Consider the following 22,959-nt stretch of genomic DNA (forward strand, 5'->3'; position numbering starts at 1 on the left):
CCCCTTGCTCAGGGACTTGGCTCTGCCCTAGAGAGCCAGAGGGTGCCGGGGCTGTGGGCTCTTCTCATTCGGGGTCCAGCTGGCACTGGGGTTCTGCAGGTTCTGCCCACATGGTCTCAGCACCCTCCTGTCCGTGTCTCCTGCAGATCGTGGCTGCCCTAGACACCAACCCCACAACAAAGCGCACCCAGCTCCAGCACAAGTTTGAGCAAGTGATTGCGCTCATGGAAGATAACATCTATGAGTGCTGCAGCGAAGCCTAGGCCAACTGCAGCCCTGGAAGTGACCTTCTCCGCAGCGCAGTGCCGTAGGGAACCTGCCTTCAGCCGCGGATACGCTGTGGATCGCCTCCGCAAGGGCCATTCTCAAACCAGCCTTGCAATGGGGGTGGGCCTGGCCCACGGCTGAAGGGCTCCTCACCCAACAAGAAGCCACGAGACACCTTTCCGAGCAGCTCAAACCCCCTCTGGTCTGCACTGTGGCACCCATGATTTATTTGCTGTTGCCAGCCAGAAATGGAGACGTGACCCTTGTGGCAAGCTCAGTTCACCATTTCCCTCTGATCAGCACCTGAACGGTCAACGGTTCCCTGCATCCCTGTTTGTGGTTCCTCAGGACAGAGATGGGGCTGCAGAAGCCATAACAATTACACAAAGCAGAAGGGTAACCTCAGGGAGCAGAGACAGCAAAGGCCATCAGAGCAACGCCTGCGCTCCCTACTACACCATCCCTCCGACATCCTTGTTTTTCCATCACCAGGGACTCTGTCAGCTGATCACTATCTGCTGCATTCTGTGTATTTTTGTGCCTTTTAATTTTTGTACTGTATGTGTAAACATAACCACTCCTCCATTGGAGACTTGGGCAACATGGGGAACTCGGGACTAAGACAAAGCAGCTGCTTCCCAAGTAGCTGGGGCATGGTGAAAGCACTTTATCCCCTAATGGAGACAGCTGTTATGGAGCATGTTCCATGTTTAGACAGTGTCGGAAGGGCTGTTCCCCCTTCCCCAGGTTCCCCGACCTGCGTGCACAGTGAGCTAGAGCTGGGTAGTATCACGACAAAAGGGGTCAGCTCCTGCTGACACCCTCCGTGAGTGGGCTTGAGCCACACACAGGGCAGAATACAAGGTAGCACCTTCCCCCCTCTGCCCCATGTGCTCCAGCATCTCCCTGCGATCATCCCTGGTCAGTGCTACTGAGGTGTCTTCCTGAAGCAGCTTGTTCTGCTTGCTTCAGAGCCAGCCAGCCATGGCTGAGATCTGAGAGCAGCAAAGACAGTGCAGTTCTGCTTCGTGTCCAGTCTTTTTTTTGGCTGATAAAGGTAAATGGACTGGACCCACCCCTGACAGCATGATGCTCAGGAGGGCAGCACAGCAGCTCCAGCACCCCACACTGCAAACAAAGGTGGAAGGTGACCCACACTTATACTGGGGCCAGCAGGCAGGGTCCCACCGAGCAGACAGAGCTTGTCCAAAACCCAGACACTTCACTGCTGTCCTGCAGCACCCGCGCCGGGGCAGAGCCCCCATCTTGGTGGCCCGTTCTCCTTCCTGCAGGTAACACCATCTTTTCTGCAGCCAGGGGAGCAGTGACCTCTCTGGTCTCCTCCAGCGTTGCAGAGGCCCCGCGGTAGAGGCTGGACCACAGCAAACGCCACATGAAGCCAGCGTTTGCATGCAGGCAGAGGCAACCTGCCCATGAAAGATAACCCAGACGTAGCCACCGCGTTTCCAAACTGCCAAATAGAACATTTAAAGTTACTACCTCACTCCAGGCAGAGTCTAAGGTGAGCCTCCGCTACCCATCAGCTGGTGAGGATGCAACCTGGTCTTAGATGACTTTGGTCCACCAAACTCCTCCTGGGTGACTCACTGCCATGGACAGGTGGCCTCTATCCCATCACTCCCAGTAATGCCACAGTTGTCAGGAATTGGAACACCAGAACTGTGTGTGTGTATATAGATATCTATTTTAAAACAAAGGATAGACTTTATTCAGTATGCTAAAGGGGGGGGGGGGGGAAGGGGGAGAACAGAGGTTTTTTTAAGAGAACTACAGAAAAAGTGCATACACTGTGGAGGTTTCAATGTCTTTGCTGAGGATGTGGCTTCAGAATAGAAACTCTAAGAATGTAGCTGGGCTACATTTTATTTTGAAAGTGATTTCACACAGAAAAAAAAACAAAAAAAAAACCTTGAATTTATTTTCCTTTTAGAAACTGTGAATAGCTGCCAGAGACACAGGCAGGCCCAGCACCGGGGGAGGGGAGGGCCAGGAGCACCAGGGTAGCAGAGAACGTTGAGCTTGGCTGCAGGTGGGGAAGGGGTCATGGAGCGATAGCCCCATGCTGTTGCAAGGACAGGATACGGGGGGAGCTGACAGTGTGGTTTGCCTCCGGGTGATGTGAGTGGGCCGTGTGCTGGGGCTATTGCTTTATTATTTAATTTTTTTCCAAAGCAAAAAAAAAGAAAAAAAAATAGGAAAAAGTAGTTGCTACAACCAATGTAAAGGAACAACTTTTCCAGGGCAGAAGCTTGAGGGTTTGTAGTGTTGCCTTGAACCCCGAGCCCTTTGTAACATGTTTTTAAACTTTGGCACGTGTTGTGGGTGTAGTGCCCTTACCTGCTGTGTAGTGGAAGTGGCAGACTCTTGGAAAAGCCTATCTTTGTAATAAAACAAGGTGCTGAAACCTGCCTAGTGATGTTCCTGCCCCTGAGCATGCAGAGGATATACAACATCGGGGAAGACACCAGCCGGGGTGTGTGCAGTGAGCTTTGCATGTCCAAGATGTACCGTGCAAACTGATAACCAGCTTGCTTCCACAAGAGGTAGGGTTTAGCCCCTCTGCCCTGCAGAGCCCTGACTGCCTGCAGAGCACATTGCAGCTCCTGCTGCCCAGTGCCTCAGCTCCCACCAGAACACAGAGAGCCACATAAGGACACAGCCGACACCTGAACTCACACAGAGCCCAGTAGCACCACAGCAGTGCCCATGACCACGCACAAAGAGCCCAGTGACACCGCAGCAGCGCCCATGACCACGCACAAAGAGCCCAGTGACACCGCAGCAGCGCCCATGACCACGCACAAAGAGCCCAGTGACACCGCAGCAGCGCCCATGACCACGCACACAGAGCCCAGTAACACTGCAGCAGTGCCCATGACCACACACACAGAGCCCAGTGACACCGCAGCAGCGCCCATGACCAGGCACACAGAGCTCAGTGACACCGCAGCAGTGCCCATGACCACACACAGAGCCCAGTGACACCGCAGCAGCGCCCATGACCACACACAGAGCCCAGTGACACCGCAGCAGCGCCCATGACCACACACAGAGCCCAGTGACACCGCAGCAGCGCCCATGACCACACACACAGAGCCCAGTGACACCGCAGCAGCGCCCATGACCACGCACACAGAGCCCAGTGACACCGCAGCAGTGCCCATGACCACACACACAGAGCCCAGTGACACCGCAGCAGCGCCCATGACCAGGCACACAGAGCCCAGTGACACCGCAGCAGCGCCCATGACCACACACAGAGCCCAGTGACACCGCAGCAGCGCCCATGACCACGCACAAAGCCCAGTGACACCGCAGCAGCGCCCATGACCACGCACACAGAGCCCAGTGACACCACAGCAGCACCCATGACCACGCACAAAGAGCCCAGTGACACCGCAGCAGCGCCCATGACCACACACAGAGCCCAGTAACACTGCAGCAGTGCCCATGACCACACACACAGAGCCCAGTGACACCGCAGCAGCGCCCATGACCACACACAGAGCCCAGTGACACCGCAGCAGTGCCCATGACCACGCACACAGAGCTCAGTGACACTGCAGCAGTGCCCAGGGTCAGGCACCCTCAGCTCTGTCAAGTGCTGTCAGCCCTCAAGACTCTGCCTTTTCGCAGCCCCAGGGAGCCCAGGTGCCTGTTCTGCACCAGCACCACCCCTCAAAGTTTCTAGGTTCAGCACCATGACACCACCCCATAGGTCCTAATAACTGTGGTATTTCCAAATCCTCTCTTTTCCACCTCCCCCAGTAAAAGCTGCTCTTTCCAGACACCAGAGGGATTTTCCTTTCCCACTAGAAAGCTGATTCTTGAAGCTAAAGCTGAAGCTAAATCCAGCCATTAAATGGTTTGGCCTCTGCCAAAGCAAGCACCTGGTGTTTCACACCAAGAGCCTGGTGAGTGGACACAGCTCCCTTACGGGACGTTTCCATGCAGGGATCAGTGCCTGGCGAGGCTGACCCACACCAGAGGGGCAGGGGAGCTCTGCTCCATTACTGCTGCAGCATCTTCCCCCCTGCCCCGGGCACGACGAGAGTTTCAGCTCCATTAAAGACGGATCAACACGGCCAAGGCTGAAGTTTAAAGAGAAGTTAGTTTGCTCAGCTCTTGCTTAAGCCCCAGAGCAAGGCCAGGAGCCTTGGAGGGCATTGGCAAGGCCAGCTGAAGATTAGCAAAATCCTCTTTAGGAAGAGAGTTTTACTTCCACTGATTTACTCCTGCCCAGGAGGACTATAACCCTTTTCATTATCAGGCTGACCTTCAGAAAGGCTCTGCTCCATGCAGGGCAAGAGAAATTCAGGCACTTGAAGCTATTAAATGAAAATGCTGCTATGTTGATCTTCAGGAGCCAGTAAGACAGGTTTAGAGGTGGGAACTGTGCCACAGATAGGTAACAAGAGCACAAGCAATGCTGCAGTCCTCAGCAGACATCCCAAACTCCTTTTTTTTGAGCCCTAAACCACTTCTACCTTCCTCATACCATGGTTAGAGCACCAGCAGCTGCCCCCATACTGGGGACCCTTGCCCATGGCATGGACCTGGACCTGCTGCACTCCTGTAATCCCAGCTCAGCCAGGCATTAGCACAAGGGCAGGCAGGAGGACAGAGAGCTGGGCACCCACCATGGCCATGCCTGAGCTCCACAGTGCCCCAGGTGCCGCTGTGCTGTGTCCTGTGGGTCCCAGAGCCCCCACGTAGGCCGTTACCCACCGTGGGGCTCACCACCAGCCTGCACACACACAGCACGCAACGCTCCCTGGCGCTGCAGCCCAGAGCAGGGGACATGGAGAGCAGGCAGCACAGTGCCACATGGGACGAGGCCAGGAGATGGGAGTGCAGCAGCAGAATCCCACGAGCAGGGCAGCAGGCACGCTATGATGGCAATGAAGCAACTTTATTAACAGGGCATTAACAGAGAGTTAAAACCTATCCTGGGAATAAACCCAACACAGACCCCAAGGGCCTGACCCCAGCTGGGTTCCTATGGAAGAGGGGCTGTCCAGGACACACTATGGGGCCTTCTTGCCCTCTGGGAGGGCCGCTGCCTTCTTCAGGCTGGCCTGCCCCTGGCCTGCTCCTGTCTTCACCCGAGGCTTCCTCACCTTGCCTTCAGTCCCCTTCACCTTGGTCCCTTCTGGCTGGGGCCCCTCCGGTGCTCCTGGCTGGGCTCCCTCGGGTGCCTTCCTCTTGCTCTTTCCCACTGGGGTCTTCCGTGGCCGCTTTGCCCTGGCACCCGCAGAGCTGGCGCCTCTGTCCCCTCCTGCCTCCTCAGCATCTGGAGCCGTGGAGGGCCCTGAACGCCCCTTGCCAGGGCCCCGAGGGCGGCCGACAGCTCGTGGGGGCTTCGTTCCATCACTCCTGGGCTTGGCTGCTGCCAGTGGGGGGTCCTTGGGGAGGAGAGAGCACCTCCAGCTACTGCCACCAGCCCCCCCACACACCCACCCCACACCATGCTCACCTCCATGGCCTTCGTCCTCGACTTCTGCTTGGCCTCCGTCAGCTTTTCCTCCACAGCCCCTGCGGGATGGGCAGAGGATGAGCCCAGGCAGGAGCCCCTCCTGGGGCTGGGGCACCCCAGGGTCTTGTGGCACCACCAGCCCTTTACCTTGCTGCCGCACACCTGCCACGGGGGCCCGGCCAAGCTGGCTAGCCCCAGGCTGGGCTGGCTTAGAGAGCTCTCCTGTGTCAGGATCCTCCTGGCCTGGCAGCTTCTTCTGCTTGAGCATCTTGGGGGCTAACTGGGGGTGAGAGAGGGGTGAAGTAGGGCTGGTGTCCACCGCAGCCCCAGCCCCAGTGCAGTGGGGCCAGCATCCCCCTGCTCACCCTGAAGGCCTCAGCCCCACTGCAGTAGGACCAGCATTCCCCTACTCACCATGAAGGTGCCAGCAGCCCCTGTGGCAGTGGAGTTGCGGGGCCGCACCAGGTCCCCACGGCTCAGACCGTTGCTCAGCGTCACCTTCACCCAGTACTTGAGGCGGGTGGGATCCACGGTGGGGTACTTGGCAAGGATGAACTTCGTGATGGCTGGGACAGAGGCACCCTTGTTGCTGTCCTTGGCCTGCAGTGCCTCGATGATCATCTGCATGGTTGAGGGGTGCGGAGTCCTCCGGCGCTGGGCCAGTAAACCTGGGAGCTGGGCTGTGCCAGCAGCTTTGTCTGCAGGGAGAGAGACACCACATGGGACCTGGACCCCGAGGGCTGCAAAGCCCCCCAGGAGCTGTCTCACAGCCACCAGAGCCTGAGCAGAGCCCCAGCCCCACCAGGACCCCGCAGCAGCCTACAAACCCCTTACCCAGCTGATGCTCCATGGCAGCACACACCAGCCCGAAGACCCTGTTCTCAGGCAGCTCCACTGACAACACCTCTACCCTTGCTCAGGGGCTTACCCCGTTCACTCCCAGCTAATTTATCAGAGCAGCACCCTGCCTGCAGGTGCTGTTCATGAGCTGCTAATTACTGCGGTTGGCAGGTGGCTGAGAGCCCTCTGCAAAGCTCTGCAAGGGGCCAAGGGGAGCAGGGCCCTGTCTGAGTAGAGGGTTTGGGGAAGGGCAGGAGACGGAGGGTCATGGGGTGATGACCCCGAGCACACAGGGCAAAGGGGCCTACATGCTGCTTGGAGGGTGGTGAGGAGCTGGGATTGGAGCTTGCTGATGGCACTCACTGTGGGGTGAATGGGGAAGCAGCTGGGTCCCATGCAGGACCTGTTCCCAGTGCGCTGCTGTGACGTGCTGGCTCCCTTCACCTGGGGAAGCAGGGTGCTGCACTGCCGGGGAGCCTGAGAACAGGGGACGGGGGAAACAGTCCCACAGATGAGAGGAGGAAAACAGCGAGCTGCTTTGCTGGCCAGTGAATGCAGGAGGAGCAACGCCTGCACAGAGCCCCAGGCAGGGGTGCGCTCACCACCAGCACCTCACTTGCCTTTGGCTGCCAAATCCCATTGTGCTTAGGGGAGAACACCCCCAGCCCCACAGAGGGGCAGCCCCTCCATGTCCCTCCACGTTCCCTCCATGCCGGGTCCTGGCACAGCAGCCACCCGCAGCCACAGACAACATGGGCCAGGTATGAGCTGAGCCCTTGGCTGTTCAGGGTCCCCAAGGCACCCAGGGCACTTCTGTGTCATGACAACATTGAAAAGAAGTCGTCCTGTGATCCCATGGACACTTTCCCTGCTGTTCCAGCGAGGCAGGATACTTGTGGTGCTCTCAAGGTGAGCCTGAGTAATTCACCAATTGCACTTTGGTGCAGGAACAGTGCCCATGTCCCCACCTTGGGGACCGCTGTGGTCCTTCACAGCGCCGCGTCAGTCCCTTCTTTATGCAAGAGTCACGGGGCTTCCATCATGGGGGAGAGCTGCAAGCTGGGATTAGGTGACACTGGCCTGGTCATGGCCTGCCTTGTGGACGTGTTACTGTGCAAATGTACATGCAAAGCACTGCCCAGAAGGACCTTTGCCAAGGTCTTCACCCACCCGCTGAGCGCAGCGACCAGATCCTGGCAGGGGACTGAAGTGCCAGCGGGAGCAAGGAGCTGGGAGAGGCACCCAGGGCCCAGCTCCCCTGTCCAGCATGTTCGCTGCTTCATTTCCAGTCCATTTCCAAATTTCCCAGGAAGGGGCTGGTGGGGACACAGGAGGGCTGCAGGGGCTGGTGCCGTGCAGGGCTGGGAGCATCCCCAACCATCTCCTCCTCCTGCATCTGGCCATCACCTCTCTGGCAGCTCCATGAAGTTTCCAGCACTGGCTTGGGCTGACAGGGGGATTCCAAACCCTAGCTTGCCCCTGCCAGCAGCAGCAGCAGCAGTCGTAGGGCTGGGCATGCTGTGGCGCGATAACCCACAGGCCTGGAGCCGGGCCATGTGCTGGGGCTGGTCCTGTGGCAGTGAGAAAGCCAAGGTGCCAGCATTGCCTCATGGACAGCAAACAAACACCCAATCCTTCCTCCTCTTCCCTCCAAAACCAGCTCCCAGATTTGAGGTACATGAATCAGGCATCAGCCTAAACACTGAATTATTCATAAACCTCTAATCTTTAGATTTCACTGAATATGCAGAAGTATCGATAAAAAAAAATAATGAGAGAATTGTACTTGCAAATTGCTCTTTATTAAAGGTTTAACTTGCATGGGCTCTATATGTTCCGTATTAGACCTTGCAAAGCTGCATAGGATTAGAAATCAGAGAGGATAATAATGTACAAAAATAGTTTCAAATGTTGATAACACTGAACAGCGAGAAAAACATCTTATTTGTGTAACTGAGCTAAAAATAAAAATGAAGAACACTGCTACAATTGCAGAATGCCATCTTGTAGTGCTCAAAACATATGTCGACATCTCTGAGCCATATGCTCCCATGTCTTGCTGCTACAGCGCGGAGGGAAGCTTAGCGACGCGCCCGTGGATCCTCAAAAGCACAAGCACTGCCCAAAACCTCCTACTTGGGCTGGTGCCAAACTGCGCGCGGCGGAGCGGGAGGAGCGCGGCGCGGGCCAGGGTGCCCGCGGAGGAGCGGTGGGACCAGGGGAGGGCTCTGCTGGGGACACCCAGCAGGGATGTGCCCAGGGTGCCGACACCGGGCGCGTTGGCTGCGCGGGGCGCCTGCAGGAGCAAGCACAGAGCCCTCCCGGGCACATCTGGCTGCAGACACACGTGGCTGTGCCGTGCCGTGCTATGCTGTGCCGTGCTGTGCTGTGCTGTACTGTGCCGGCAGGACCCCTCCGTGCTGCCCGCTTGCTGGGCAGGATCCTGAGCCATCACCTCTGCGGCATGGAGGGGCCCGATTGCACCGCACCGTGCCCTGTCCCGGCTGCGGGGTGACGGAGCCTCGCAGGGCTCCTGCCATGCTGGAGGTGGGGCAGGGCTGGAGCGGGGAGCACCGGGCAGGGCTGGGGGCACCTCGCAGCAGCCGAACCTGCCGCGGGCAGCGGGGCCGAGCGGCTGGGCAGCACCGGCCGGGCCGTCACGGTGGGACCGGGGAGGCGAGGGCAGCTCGGGCCGTGCACCGCAGGCGTCGGAGCCGGGGTCTGCCCTCGGAGCAGGGCGCGAGCGCTCAGCGAGTGAACAGAAAGGCGGATTTACGGCAGCGGAGCTAAAGCCTTTGCATTTTAATTACAAAACGTGTGTACACATTTACAGCCTTGTGCCCAGGGTTCCTAGTGCAGGAGAGAGGAGCCCACCCGCAGGGCCCGCAGCGGTGCAGCGGGGACGGGCGGTGGCGGGGGCAGGTTCGTGCTCCCGAGGCGGCGACGCGCACCCCGAGGACCGGCAGCGCCGCGGGGCCTACGCGGGGGAGACCTGGCTGGTGGAGACGGAGGAGGTCTCTGTCTTGCCCGCAGACGTGTCCTCGTCGCCCAGCGGGTTCTTGCCGCAGCACAGGGTTGTGATCATGCAGTTACGGAACTGGAAGAGAGGGAAGCCCGGGGTGAGGCAGGCGGGCACCGCGAAGCTGCCCCCGAGCCCAGAGTTTGGAAGCCCCCACGCTAGTGGAGTGTCCTTCCCCGCTGCCTGCCCTGCCTGCTGCTCCAGGCCAGCCTGCACACAGCCCCAGCTGCTCCCGTGACACAGTGCCTGGCTCGTTTCAGGTGGAAGGGGCCATGAGATCCGTGCAATACTGGGCTGCCCAGTTCCCCTCCAGCATGCTGGAACAAGATCACCTGGAAACAACCCCCCTTCCTGGCCCACGGGCACCTCAAGGTGCCGAAACTCTCTGCAAGCTGTTGCAAAGTGAGACACAAGAAGGGAGGTTGCCTGGCTCCTGGCCGGTTACCTGTTTGTTCATGACAATGTAAATCACAGGGTTGTAGATGGAGGAGCTCTTGGCAAAGAAAGCCGGGATGGTCATGAAGATGGGCCCAAAGTCTGACCCCTGGTTGGTGAAGATGTAGAAAGCGACACTGGCGTAGGGGACCCAGCATATCAGGAAGGCGATGACCATGATGATGACCATGCGGGTCACTTCCTTCTCTGCCTTCTGGGTGGTGGCAGACTCCTGCTGCTGGGCAGCAGCCTGTGGGCAGGAGGGAAGGAAAACATGATGGAGCTGGGGGATGCTGTGCCAGCCCAGGACATGGGGTCAGGGCTTGGGGTGGTTGAGCTGCACATCTGGCATCTGATGTTTCCCCCTTTGTGGACAGCCAGTCTGGCACCAAGGCTCCTTTCTGTCACCAGCCTGGAGCGGGCCCCCTCCCAGCACTCGGCACAGGGTGGCCCTGAACCCCACTACTGGCAGGTACCCACCTCCTTGACAGTGCAAACCAGGTTCCCATAGCAGAAGAAAATGATCATCAGCGGGATCATGAAGTGAACCACAAACATGTAGATGACGAAAGATTCGTTGTTGATCTCTGGCTTCAGGGTGTAATAGTCAATCCCACACGAGCACTGCATGCCCTCGGGGATGTACCTGCGAGGAGAGGAGAGCGGGGCAGGTCAGCACCCAGTGGAGTGTGGCCGAGCCGGCACCAGGTTCCCACAGCCGCGGCCCTGCTGCCCGTACCTGGACCAGCCGAACAGCGGGGGAGCGGCGCACGCCAGCGCCATGATCCAGGAGAAGGCAACGCCCATGATGGCGTGGTTCTCCCCGAAGCGGAAGTTGCTCATGGGCTTGCAGACCACCACGTATCTTTCGATGGCCAGGACAACCAGCGACCAGAGAGCGATTTCACCTGCGCCAGGGAGAGAGGGACAAGGACACGGGGGCTTGGAGCAGCAGCAGAAACACTGATTGCAGCACGAGGCCCCCTTGGGCTGTTGTTCCCAAGGAAGACTCCTGGCAGCAGGTAAACGTCCGCCAATGGCTGGGAAAGAGGAATGAACTGAGGCCAAGCCCAGATGCAGTAGGAAGGCATGAGAAGACACCTCCTTGCTGCACCGCTTAACCACAGTAACCACTTTGCTGTGGTATTTTATGGCTAGATCCTACCACACATCCCAGACAGCACTTGCAAGCCTACGGTCTCACTCCGAGATACAGCAAGTGCCCATCATCCCAGGATTTTCCCTCAAAGCTTCCCAGGAAACTTGTGCCCCAAGGACCAAACCAGAACCACTTTAGGCTATGGCTGAAGCCAGAGCTGAATGGAGGAGAACATTTTTAGACACAGTTTTTATTTAACATCTGCTTCAGTCCAGGCCTGGCTGGCACAGGGGGGGGAGAGGCAGCTTTGCCAGCCTGCACCACCACGCATGGCAGCAGAGCCCATGGCAGACTCAGCTCCACAAAACAGGAAGAACAAATCTGTCACCTCTCAAGTCAGAAAGCAAGCCAGAGAGATGTGCAAATCCAGCGACTGCTGAATCTGCTGCCGGTTGGTTGCTTTTCATTGCTGAGCTGTTGTTCTCTGGGTACTGAGCAGCTGGCTACCAAAATATGGTAAAAAAAAAAAGTGCCATTTGTCACTTTCTTCACTTCCCACCCTAAATCCTGTGTTCCCGAGAACATCTGGGTGCCTTCCCTCCCCCTCCTAAAATCCGGGGCCATTTCTAGCAGGAGATGTTTTGGTATCTGGGAAACTTACCACCCAGCGTGGCAAAGAAGCCTTCGATGTAGCACCCCGTTACTCCAAAGACAAAGTACCCATTCATCGAAGTGTACATGGTGGTCGTGAAGCCACCAAAGACCATGAAGAGGTCGGCGACTGCCAGGTTCAGGAGGATGTAGTTTAGAGGTGTCCGGAGCTTCTTGTGCTGTATGGTGACGTACAGCGTGAGGAAGTTGATAGGGAAGCCAAGCAGGATCAGCATGAACATGTAGGCAGCCAGTGCCGAGAACTTCCAGGGCTCAGCCAGGTAGTACTGGGGGTATTCGAAGGGGCTCCGCACTACCCCGGTCTTGTTGGACATAGGCACGTAGAAGTCTTGGCCTTCGGTCCCGTTCATGGCTGCGGCTCGGGGGGTGCCTCGTGCTCTTCCTCAGGGGTTCGGTGCTGCGCAGGGGGTTCACCTCTCGAGTGGGGCTCCCGCCACCTCTCAGCCTTCGCAGTCACCCTGGGGAGAAGCGGCGGCGCTCACCCCCGCGGGCACCTCTTATAAAGTGCCCCCTGGGGTAAGCTGCGGGTGCCGGAGTCAGCGCGATCGGGGCTTACAGAATTATTAATCATAATCATGCGGGGTAATTGGCTTTTCTGGGAGGGTATTAAGGGGACACCTGTCTCCGGCCTACACTGCCATTGTTGGGGACCATGGTTCATGGGCATATACAGGGGTAGCTCTGCACCACAGCTTTCGTTTGGGGGGGCCCAAACCGGGCAGCAGCTCCACTCACGGAGCCTCGCTCCTCAGCACAGCTGTGCTCCCCTGGGAGCAAGGGTTTGGGGTGGGCCCGGCCCCCATGGGAGTCCTTGCACCCCATGATCCAGAGCTGGACATCCACAGCTCAATGCTGCCATTGCCCAGGAGGACATGTGCCACCCTCAACCCCAAGGCCTTCAGCCCACCCTCCACTGGCATTCGTGTGCACTGCCCATCCATATTAAATGCCTCAGTTTCCCCACAGGGAGGTGCTGGGGTTGGGATGCATCACCATCAGGTTGCCAGGGGATGACAAGGCAGATGGGAATCCTTATCTTGGCTCCTGGGCTGAGCTTTCAGGTCTCTCCAACAAGTAGAAGCTCCTTTCCATCCCCCACTAACAGGAGAGAAGTTTGAGGTTCAAAACCCCACAACTGTGGGTTTGGGGGTTGCAGATGGTGGCTGGGCAGGGCAGGGCGCGGCGCTGTGGTGGGCTCCACCAGTGACAGAGGGGTGTCCCCTTCTTACAAGAGAAGTGGGTCAGTGACTCTCCAGAGTCCCCATGGGAAACCATCCCCACCAGAACTGCCATTCCCTGCGGGAGGCTGCAGAAGGCAGCTCTCAGGCAGCATGAGCATCACCAACCCTGCTTCCATGTGCTCGCAGCCACGTCTTTTTCTGCTGCAGGATTTGGCTGGGGAGGTTGGAACACCAGAGTGAAGCACTGACCCCGTTGGCAGATTTCCAGCGGTACCAACCTTCTGAGACTGGCTTTGCACGTGGTTTGGGTCTTGCCACTTACATTGGTAACAACAAATAGGTAACCTAGTCCATCTGTCCTGGATAGGCATCATTCTGCACCAGTGCTGAGACAGCTGCTGGACAAGGGCACTGAAGGGAGGTTTTGGGCTGAAGCCACACTCAACTTCATTCGCCCCTTGACAAAAATCTTTGGTCTTTCCAGAACCTTCCAGGATCACCAAATCCCACAGGGGAAGCACTCATCAGAGCATCCCGTGTCCTCCACGTCTCTCTGCCTCCCCACTCAATGCACTTGACCGTGCTTGAGACGTTCTTTGCGCCAACCAGTGATTGAGTCCCACATTATCTTCTCTTTGTGTTTCAGAGGCAGTGGGACACATACAGCAGGAACACAACAAAGCTGACTGGAGGCTGTGAGTGCTGCATCCAGCACAGGAGGATGTGCTGGAGCTGCTGGAGCTCACGGGCATGAGGTGGGCAGAAGCTCGTGTCCTCTTGGCCTGAACAGATTTCCTTCAGTCCTGGCTTAGTTTTACCGTGTTCCCTGTGGGTTAGGTTAGCACATGCAGAAGGTTTAAAGGAACAAAGCACCAAGCACTGTCCTCTCTTTAAGGAAGAAACCAAGTTGGAAACCTTCACTCCAAGTGGGGAAGGTCTGAAGGAACTGAAGTGCTGGCCCCATGGACAACAGAAGACCTGCCTGGCTGCAGCCAAGGCAGGTCACGATCACTCTGGGCAGACCCAAAGGTCTTCCTTTATGTTACGTGAAAACACCCCCCACTTGTCCTCTCAGTTAACTTTTCACACTTGTTGCCAAGGCCAGAGAGTGCCACCAGGGTACTGCAAGTGCAGCTGTTTGCACCCCACCTTGGCCTACAAGAAGGATTAAAGGTTTATCTTCCAGTGCACAAATGTGCTACCTTAAGCTCTGATGCAATAAGCCACTGCCGAGGTCAGCAGCTGCCACTGGGTGCTTAGTGCTGTGCGTCACTGAGGAGCAGAGGGGCAGTGAAGAGCAATGGCCCTGGTGGGATTTCTTGCACATCCAGGGACTCGTTATCATGGGGCAGCTGAGAGTCTGAGCAGCCCAGGGCAGCATGGAGCTAGATACACCTTCCTGACATGAGATGTGCCAAGTGTGGCTTTGCCTGGAGTTGTGTCTGCACTTTCAGACCTGGACCGTACTCACAGAATTGTTTAAAGGACAGAAAGAAGCTTCCTCACTCCATCCACTTTGTCTCGGTGTCACAACAAACCCTCTATTTGTGTAATTCTTCCTTCCCACTACTGTGCAAAGCCAGCTCAGTCAGTGCTGGGGAACGAGCGAATTCCTCTCTGGCTCCGTCTCCAACAGCATTGTTTATCCATGGCAATAGCAAAGTCTTCACTGCAAACAGTGACAGATGAGTCAGAAAGCAGACAAGCCCTAATTAGAACAGAATGTTTTGAAGTGGTAAATTAAGCAAACTTGGTCAGGAACGCCCAGGGGACTGGGAATCCTGCAGTGCCATGGCAGGGTGGCACGTTCAGGAGGAACTCAAGCAGCCACAACCACACCACCAGTCTCACATGCAGAGCCCCATCCCTGCGTAGCTGCTTCACCAGCACCTACCCACCTCAGGCAGCAGCTCCAGACAGCGAGGCAGGATCCAGACAAAGGGAAGCTGCAACAGGCAGGATGTTTTAACACCACCACAAGTCTTGGTGACACAGGCACAATAGGTACTGGATTAAAATCAAGAGACCTGTCACTCCCCTGCTTCCATCCAGCCAAAGCAGTTCCCACTGCAGAACTGCTCAGTGGCCACCCCTGGGAGCCCTGACCCATCAGGTTTGTGTCTGAGCCAGTGCTGACAAACACCAGTGCTGTGCCTACAGCCAAGACCAGAGCTTGCCTTCTTCCCCACTGTCCCACAAGCAACAGGCCAGAGCTGGGCAAGAAGCAGGGAGGGGATGGAGCTGGGACAGCTGGGCAAGGAGCATTCCACACCAGATGATGTGCTCGGAAATAAAAGCTCAGGGAAAGGAGGAGGAAGGAGGATGTTGCGTTTGTGGTGTTCGCCTTCCCAAGTAACTGTTACTCATGCTGAGGCTCTGCTCTCCAGGAAGCAGGCTGGACATCTGCCTGCCACTGGGAAGCAGTCAAGAAATTCCTTACTGCTTTGCTTGCATGCACAGCTTTGCTTCATTTAAACTGTCTCTATCTCAACCCGTGAGCTTCTTTGCCTTTGCTCTTGTTATTTTCCCCCTAGTCCTGCAGGGAGGGGGGGGACTGAGCAAACTGCTACATGGGGCTGAGCTGCTGCCAGGACCAACTCACCGCACTTGGTCAAGCGGCTGCAGCATTAAATCCTCCACGGGGCTGCGAGAGGGCCCCCAGTGCGAAGTGAGCGTAGCTCTTAAGGTCACATTTTAAGAGCTCTAAACTCTACAACTGTCCTTGCTTAAATGGAATAGAAAGAAAAAACATTCCCAGACCGAGACTAGTGAAAAATAGTCCTGTTTATTTGGAGATCTGTCCATAACAGGTACAGAGTAAGGAGCAAATCAAGTCCTAATACAAACTGGAATCAAAATAACAATTACTTCAAGACTGAACTTGACCCTAGAAACATTCTGGTAAAACCCTGTGGCACTTCAGCTGCTGTGGGAAATGCAGAGGACATTCACAAACAACAGACCTCAGCATTTAAAAAAGTTACATTTCTTCAACTCGGTTCCACTCTGGTGGACAAACTGGAGCAACAACTTAGCAAAGTTGTCAGGAAAGCTCTGTGAGTCTCAGGGGTGTCCTGCCAAGCCAAGAGGGCAGTCTGTCAGCTGAGGTACGAGACTGGTTTTCTTCATTGGTTTGACTCATCTATTCTCCGTCTACAGAAGGGACAACAGTTATGCTGGAGTACGAGCAGCTCATAGTCTTCTGTGTGAAACATCTGTTAATGAGGAGCAGATTTAGGGACAAGTTAGCCTAGGACTTGCTCAAAGAAAATGCTAACCAAGCTGAGTGGCTTCTTTACGGCACCAACATTCTGAAGCTACCCTACAAGAGAATTGGTCTTCTTGCTTCCAACTGCTTGAGCGTGCTATGACCTGGAACAGAGCAACAGGCACTTCACAGGGCATTGCCAATGCTGCTCAAGAGCACAAACCCGTTAATTACTTTTGCAGAAGGAAGGAAAAAATTAGACAGTTTCTGCGTAAGCAAACATGACTGAATTCCAGTGTTTCAAAAAGCCATTCCTGATAGGGCAAGGAGAGGGATGAAACCACAAGCTAACTTAGTTACTGACTGATTTTCCTTGCTAGAGCAGGCTGAAAGTCAGAGAGACAGAGCAAAGAAAGAACTATAAATCCGCGTTTGTTGTTCAGCCAAGGTTTGCTCGAGAGGCTCTGACTTGCTGTCAGTGCAACTTCTCAAATACAGCTACCTCAAAGTTTTCAGCTGCTCCTCTGTGCATCACACAGCTTGACTTTTGGTTTTCATTGCCTTCTTTGTCTACATCATTCAGGAACTTGTTGAATACATTTTAAAGCATGAGGTTTCAATGACTGGAATTGTTTCGGCTGTAGGGTTTTGGGGTTTTTTTAAACCTCTCCATGAAACCGTACCTGAAAGCACGATGGACACATGGTGATGGAGGCATCTGGCAGCAGGGAGCGGTAGTACTGCCACCGCAGTGGCTTTGGCCAGCGTTTAATGAGGACATCCCTGCGGCTCATGGACTGGAGAACAGCACGATTCACCACCACTGGAACAAATTCTGAGCCTCCTTGCTGCAGGAGAGCAGGTTCAGAAGGAATTACTGTTACCAACTGCAAAGCCCTTTGAGGATTAATAAGCTGTTGCAAGCAGCAAAGTAAAATCCGGTAGAAAAAGCTAATATAGAACTGGCCTGGGTCTAGTCCCACCAGACTCGCTGAGCATTATCAATACCTTCAGCGACAGCAGCATCCACCCACAGCGAGCTCCCATGATTCATTTTAACACAACTCCTTGTAAATAACACCCATGCCCAGAGCCTTTATTAAAACCTCACAGCAAGGACTGATTTACAGGTACACTGCAGAGACACAGAATACCCTGGAGACAGCCCCACTGTATGGTGATAAAACCAAGTTCCAGGAACATTTAAGATCTTTGTTGGTTTTGTGGGGTTGTTTATTTAAGAGAGCAATTAACTGGTAAATCCCTTTCCCTCTCCAGCACTGTCCCTCTCTTCCCATCCCTGCTTTGTGTCTCTCTCTAACACATTCAACACCAGAAGAGTGGCAGAGACTGTAAGCTACGTTTTTTTATTCACTTCTGTTGGTAGCAGGAAACAAGCAGCTGTAAGACAAGGGTACAGCTCTTACCTCAAAGCTCAGTTTTGCTGTAAAGGGGTCATCATCTTCAATATCTGTATTGTCATCAAGCCTCAAGCTCTCTGCATCTAGATGCATTTCTTAAGGACTGTCTTCACAGTAGCCAGCACCCACAGAATAAATATGAGCGAACCAGCAGGACTGGTGTCCTTGTTCCAGAGTATTCTCAAACTGCTTCAGGGCCTAGATTATTACATAAAGCACTGGAGAAGGGCCGGATGTGATTCACAGTGACTGGGAAAACTGATCATTGCAGCTGCTGCAGAACAACAGAGCTGACCACAACCAAGCCTAACGCCAGCTCTGCCTTCTTCCCTCTCTGCCCCCTCCTGAACATGAAGCAGCCTATTTAAACTACATTTTGAGCAGCTGGAATCAGAGATGGTGTTTCCTTGGACATTACTCTGCACATAATATTACGTGCCCCCCACAGCAACAGATAGCTCTAGATGCCAAAGCAGTCCAAACCAGATTCCAGCAGGAATAGTAACAAAGGAAGTCCATGCTGGCTTTCCTGGGCTAAGAGAAGGCAGCCTCTAAAATGAGCTGTTATTGGAGTGAATAACACACTCGGGATTCTCCCCATTCCTCACAGAAATCAGCTAGAACAGGTAAAGCATGGCATTGGCATTCCATTGTTCAAAAAAATAGTTCACATGATTAGAAACAAATCATCCTAGTGAAAAAGCTTTATGAAATATTAGGTTTAGTTCAGACACCTCTTTGGTGGCTGTACTAACTTGAAGAGGAAACAATGCAATTGCACTCACATCAGTCATCTGACAGAAAGGAAGTTTTAAACCCAAGGAGGGGCAAAATAACTCAAAATTGTGTTGTTTTTTTTTTTTCCCTAAGAAAAGGACTGGAAACCAATCTTAATCAAAAGGATACTGTCACTCTTCATCTCTTGCCATTTACTCTCCCTTTTATTCAATCGTGGAGCTTCAAGATCAATGAGAGCTACAGCTTCCTCATCTGTGATGCCATCTTCCAAATAGAACTCAACCAGGTGCAGCACTTCTAAAGGGGTGTGAAAAGCAAGAGCCCAGACAGTGCCTCCCATAAGATACTGTGCCCATTCAGAGATGAACACCCTTGGCTTCTACAATGGTGGTGCTCTGCCCGCATGTTCTTATGAAGCAAGTTAAAGGCAATAAAACAAACAAAATCCCCTCAACTTCCCAAAGGACTGCATCTGTGTTAATGAAACACTTTGCATATGCAGTGTCTCAGAGCAAAGAAACGCTTTACTGCTGCTGCTGTCCTGCAACAAAATCCAGCAATCCCTGGGACAGGAGGCAGCCACACAGTCAAATCTAGCATCAAAAGGGAAGGTTTGCTTGTCCAACTAACATTGCAGAGAAGAAATTAAGTACTAGCCAATTCTGTTCAGTTAACATTTATCTACTTGAAAAGCACAACCACATGTGATATTCCAACGCACCATAGGAGGAAGCGGAGAAGACAAAAGGTTGTCTGCAGTTAACACAGACATTCCCCAGGTTATTCAGCAAAGGGTTGTTGGTAGAGCACCTGTAACATAAGGGCACAAGCTCCTGCAAAGACACATACAGAACACAGTGATCATAAACAGATCAGCATATCCTGAACTCTGTTTTCAATTAAATATGGGTTCCTTAGGCTTAACACCACTGATACATCATCATTAATCTGGAGAAATGCTGCTGTGAAATCAGATCCCTCAACATCTGAAAATGCTTTCCCTTTTTAATAAAGCAGGAAGTTTTCACATTAAAAATAGCCATATCTACCACTGTAACAATTAAATTGTCACCTTGACTTTGCAATCTCAGAAGCAGAACTCTGCATCAAATACACAGCGACAAAAGAAGTCGAAGAGAAGGCTGCCAAAGCAAAGTTTTTTGCTCTAAGGTTTGGTCAAATTTAAGTTCTTCAATTAATTCACCGCTCCTCCAAGAGCGCAGTTATTTTGTGTTTCTATTATTTCGGGTGGGCAGGTGCATGTTCTCTTGCACAATACAATTTATTTTTACCGAGTACTCCAGGAGACACGGCTTTACAGAACACTGCAGAAAGTCAGGCTTCAGTTAAAGAAGAAAAGGTGTTAAAATAAGACTTAAGGAAGGAAGGTTATTCAAGGTATAGGGGAAGGAGGGGAGGAGTGCCCGGAACGGGACAAATGAAAGTGACCTCCAGCTGGAGAGACAGACCAAGACTGTGGAGTAATTGCATGTGGATCAGACAGAAAAGGCTCGAAAGAATTAATAGGCAGAGAGGAAGGTAGATGCCAGACAGGAGAGGGAGGATGGAAGCTGCCCATAAAGAAAGGGCTGATTTTAATTTGTTCTCAGGAGCAAAAGGAAGTCTGACCTGAAGAGTAACAATAAAAGGACTGTTTCCAGCAGAACTATAATTATATCACAGAGCTATGCTTAATGTATTTCAGACTTCTTTTGTGGATACAACAACTCAAATGCTTGGACGAGGCCGCATATTAACGATTAACATGAAACACATTACAACTTACTTCACTGTCATGGAATGGCTTGGATCGGATTGTCAGGCTGCCCAGCTCAATTGATTTCTGGAACCTAGCTGGGATCTGCAGTCCCTGTAACTTGTCATAGGCATGACGAGCCAGTTTGTACGCACCAAGAGCTTTACTCTGTTTTGCCAGGGTAAATAACGTATTGCTATAACTTAATTAAGGAATAAAAATGAAAACAGCATTTAAGAAGAACTGCAGTACTCTTTCTGACCAGAGCAGTTGTGCACTGGTGCTTGGAACAGAAGAAATCCACTTATATACTTATATAGCTCCATTTAAAAACAAGAGTGAAAGGACTATCAAAATGTCTGTGGGCAATTATTAGCAAGGTAAGGAGTTGACCCTCCATAAACACTGCTTTGGTTGAATATGCTGGCTCCATTTACAAAATTTCAGTAGTTTTAGAGTGAATGGATTTCCCCCCAGACTAAACAAATAAATACCTTACAGCACCAGCAACCCCACTGACACCAACTAAATACCCATGATCTTACTGGAACTAAAGCATATGCTCCGTGTCATTGATCACAGGTTGTCCTTCCCTTTCATCAGTGTGTAACAGTAACTGCTGTTTGGAAAGTTACTGATCACAGGGCATGTTAACAAATGTATGATTTCCATAAAGCCTTTCATAAGTGAGAAGGTGATGAAATGGAAAGCTAACATCCCATCCAAAACCAGAAATGGAGTGAAACCAAGAAAATCTGGCCTGCCCATGTCATCCAGTGACCCTTCTTGCCATCTTTTAGGGACAGGTGGCTTTCCATGGGGCTCACTTCTGAAGTGCTCTCCAGAGATGCAATATGCACTAACAAAGCTGTGCAAATGTGAGCTTGACAGACACTACACAGTGATACCAGCCTCATGGGAAGCAAAAGCTCCTGGTTTTCCCCCCTCCTCCTGTCTCGGTTCAGTCTCCTTGCAACAACACTGTCAAGACTCAGAGCCAACATCCTGTTGCAGTGACTGGTATCCTAGAACTTGCTTCTCTGACAAAGGTGATGCACCACACTGGGTGGATGGTTTGAGAATCGGGCAAGTTGATTTGTACAGCTCTCCAAAACTATTTAAAAAACAGTCATGCAGTTAAACACACAACAGTTTAGAGATGCTGATCATTTCCTTAGGGACAAAAGCCAGTTTCCATGAACTATAGCCAACAGCTGAAACGGAAGATACCCTGTAGGAAATCTCTGCATTGTGGCTCAACATCAATTATTCCTTTCATGTATCTCACAAGATAACTTCTATGTTTTTTTTTCTGTATTGGAAGGATACACTTTTGAGATCCCCAAAGGAATCTCCTTTGTTAAGCTGTGCAGCAGGAACCTGGAAATATTGAAGAGGGTTTCAGGCAAGTGGAAACTGAATGGCTCCTCCTGCAGTATTAAAAATACAGACAGGTATTTCTAAGCTGGAAAACCAACAACTCACATCACTAAGCATCCCTGCACTGGGCACCTCAAGTACTGCATTTCTTCATACAGTTATAAAAAGAGGTACTGATAGAACATAGCATGTGGATTTTGCATGTCTTTATCACCAAACCTCATGCACAAAAAGAGATTCATGTTGCTGAAACAGAATCTTTAACTGGCTATTTTAAACTGAGGGCAGACTGGCCAGCAGCATGGAGTCTCCATAACCATCAGGTCTGAAGTAGTCTGACCAGCGAAGACCTCCATAGCATAGCACCAGCTCTTGGGCAAGGGCACAGATCAAGTGTTCTCAATGTTTTACACAAAGAGTATTTTTACCAACAGTAGCAGCAACATTGCTGTAACTGCTGGAAGTAGCAGGAGCTCCTCACTCATGACTGCTTATCATTTTGGAGTAGTATGCACACATCAGGAAGCCTTTGTAGGTCCAGAGGCTCAGATTACTGTAGAACCAAATGGATACAACCAGCAAAAAAGGGCTGGGGGTGGAAGTTGGTCATCATCACCTCATCTGTTCACATGAGACAAGGCCAGACCTGCTAAGCTGCACCGCAGGCTCTAGGAACTAAGACAACAGAAGTTCTTGTGCAGCACAGCAGAAGGGTGTATAATAAAATAAAGTTAAAGAAATAAGTAAGTAACTATACACTAATCTCTAATCTACACTCAATATTTAATTGCCTGAAAAGTCATTCAATATTCCTGGTTATTTCTGGACTCCCTAAAGAAGAATGGCCAGGAAGCATAAACACAAAACCTCTAAAGTGAGCGTCTTACAGTGTATCTCTGAATAGCATGATAGACATGGTAAACTTCTGCCAAATGCTGGAAGTGATGAAACTTCTGCAACATTTCAGTCTTCTGCTGTTCATTCTCTGCAGGAGGCAAAGGCATCAGTGTAAGTCTCCAAGGTGAGCCTGTGAGACTCAGCTGGAATACAACAGCGTATTATTGTTTAGGTGCCAGCACTTCTGAGAGAGGCATGTACCAGTTCACGCGTGTCCCACCTCCCTGTGCAAACCACACATTGTACAGACCTGCCATTTTTCTGGGCAAATTTCTGGTCTAAAGCAAGTGTGGTAAAGCACAAAACGGCTGAAGTGACAGTTTTAACACAGCTAGAGGCTATAGCTTAAAGGAGAAAATGGCAGGTCTGCATCACTGGAAACCTCATCCATAACTACAGAGTTTATGGATAAACATTTGTTTCATAAATGCTAAATACACTACTAAGCCATTTGGAAATATCTGCATCTCTACAAAATACCTGAGGGGTAACAGATCTACACTAACATGCAACAACTGAACTAAAAAAAGAAAGGTACTTAGAGCATCA

The 22,959-nt window shown here is 52.6% G+C and overlaps 4 protein-coding genes across 10 annotated transcripts in view; 1 reads left to right on the top strand and 3 right to left on the bottom strand.

Moving 5' to 3' along the window:
- Positions 1-1,984, top strand: part of PLXND1 (plexin D1) — a 74,704-nt gene extending 72,720 nt beyond the window's left edge. The window contains exon 36 of the mRNA XM_061455989.1: positions 147-1,984. Within this exon, the coding sequence (XP_061311973.1) occupies positions 147-263 (117 nt within the window). The 3' untranslated portion in view covers positions 264-1,984. The remainder of the gene's footprint in view (positions 1-146) is intronic.
- The window catches only part of IFT122 (intraflagellar transport 122), a 429,684-nt gene that overhangs the window by 382,355 nt on the left and 24,370 nt on the right, over positions 1-22,959 (bottom strand). For 2 of the 7 annotated variants that reach the window (XR_009743844.1, XR_009743845.1), the window contains 8 exons: positions 22,401-22,498; positions 21,463-21,563; positions 20,164-20,329; positions 19,099-19,210; positions 18,546-18,674; positions 17,646-17,722; positions 16,902-17,066; positions 16,042-16,225 (listed from right to left, as the gene is read on the bottom strand). Coding sequence is in view for 4 of the 7 variants with exons in the window: in XM_061455994.1 (XP_061311978.1) it covers positions 16,136-16,225; positions 16,902-17,066; positions 17,646-17,722; positions 18,546-18,674; positions 19,099-19,210; positions 20,164-20,329; positions 21,463-21,563; positions 22,401-22,498 (938 nt within the window). In the remaining 3 variants the exon portion in view is untranslated. The other 5 variants (XM_061455995.1, XM_061455994.1, XM_061455996.1 and 2 more) reach the window with 5 other exon arrangements.
- Positions 5,185-6,899, bottom strand: LOC133270736 (histone H1.8). Its single transcript, XM_061456216.1, has 5 exons — positions 6,599-6,899; positions 6,179-6,462; positions 5,912-6,044; positions 5,765-5,823; positions 5,185-5,693 (listed from the first exon to the last, which is right to left on the bottom strand). The coding sequence occupies exons 1-5, from the start codon at positions 6,612-6,614 to the stop codon at positions 5,316-5,318; spliced, it is 870 nt and encodes a 289-aa protein (XP_061312200.1). The 5' UTR covers positions 6,615-6,899; the 3' UTR covers positions 5,185-5,315.
- RHO (rhodopsin) lies at positions 8,989-13,000 on the bottom strand. Its single transcript, XM_061455975.1, has 5 exons — positions 11,819-13,000; positions 10,798-10,966; positions 10,539-10,704; positions 10,069-10,308; positions 8,989-9,701 (listed from the first exon to the last, which is right to left on the bottom strand). The coding sequence occupies exons 1-5, from the start codon at positions 12,177-12,179 to the stop codon at positions 9,582-9,584; spliced, it is 1,056 nt and encodes a 351-aa protein (XP_061311959.1). The 5' UTR covers positions 12,180-13,000; the 3' UTR covers positions 8,989-9,581.

The sequence above is a fragment of the Pezoporus flaviventris genome, unplaced genomic scaffold (assembly GCF_033815535.1).
Source record: "Pezoporus flaviventris isolate CSIRO_AGI_PZ_B2104156 unplaced genomic scaffold, CSIRO_AGI_Pfla_v1 ptg000021l, whole genome shotgun sequence".
Lineage (NCBI taxonomy): Eukaryota > Metazoa > Chordata > Aves > Psittaciformes > Psittacidae > Pezoporus > Pezoporus flaviventris.

Excerpts from the sequence above, each read along its gene's own strand:
- LOC133270736 (XM_061456216.1), bottom strand. Across the intron at positions 6,045-6,178 it reads GGGCTGCTGGCACCTTCATG|TTAGCCCCCAAGATGCTCAA; the intron begins GTGAGTAGGGGA and ends TCTCACCCCCAG. Across the intron at positions 5,824-5,911 it reads GGCAGGTGTGCGGCAGCAAG|GGGCTGTGGAGGAAAAGCTG; the intron begins GTAAAGGGCTGG and ends CCCATCCCGCAG.
- RHO (XM_061455975.1), bottom strand. The coding sequence starts at position 12,179 with ATGAACGGGACCGAAGGCCAAGACTTCTACGTGCCTATGTCCAACAAG. Across the intron at positions 10,967-11,818 it reads CTTCTTTGCCACGCTGGGTG|GTGAAATCGCTCTCTGGTCG; the intron begins GTAAGTTTCCCA and ends TCCCTGGCGCAG. Across the intron at positions 9,702-10,068 it reads ACATTGTCATGAACAAACAG|TTCCGTAACTGCATGATCAC; the intron begins GTAACCGGCCAG and ends CCTCTCTTCCAG.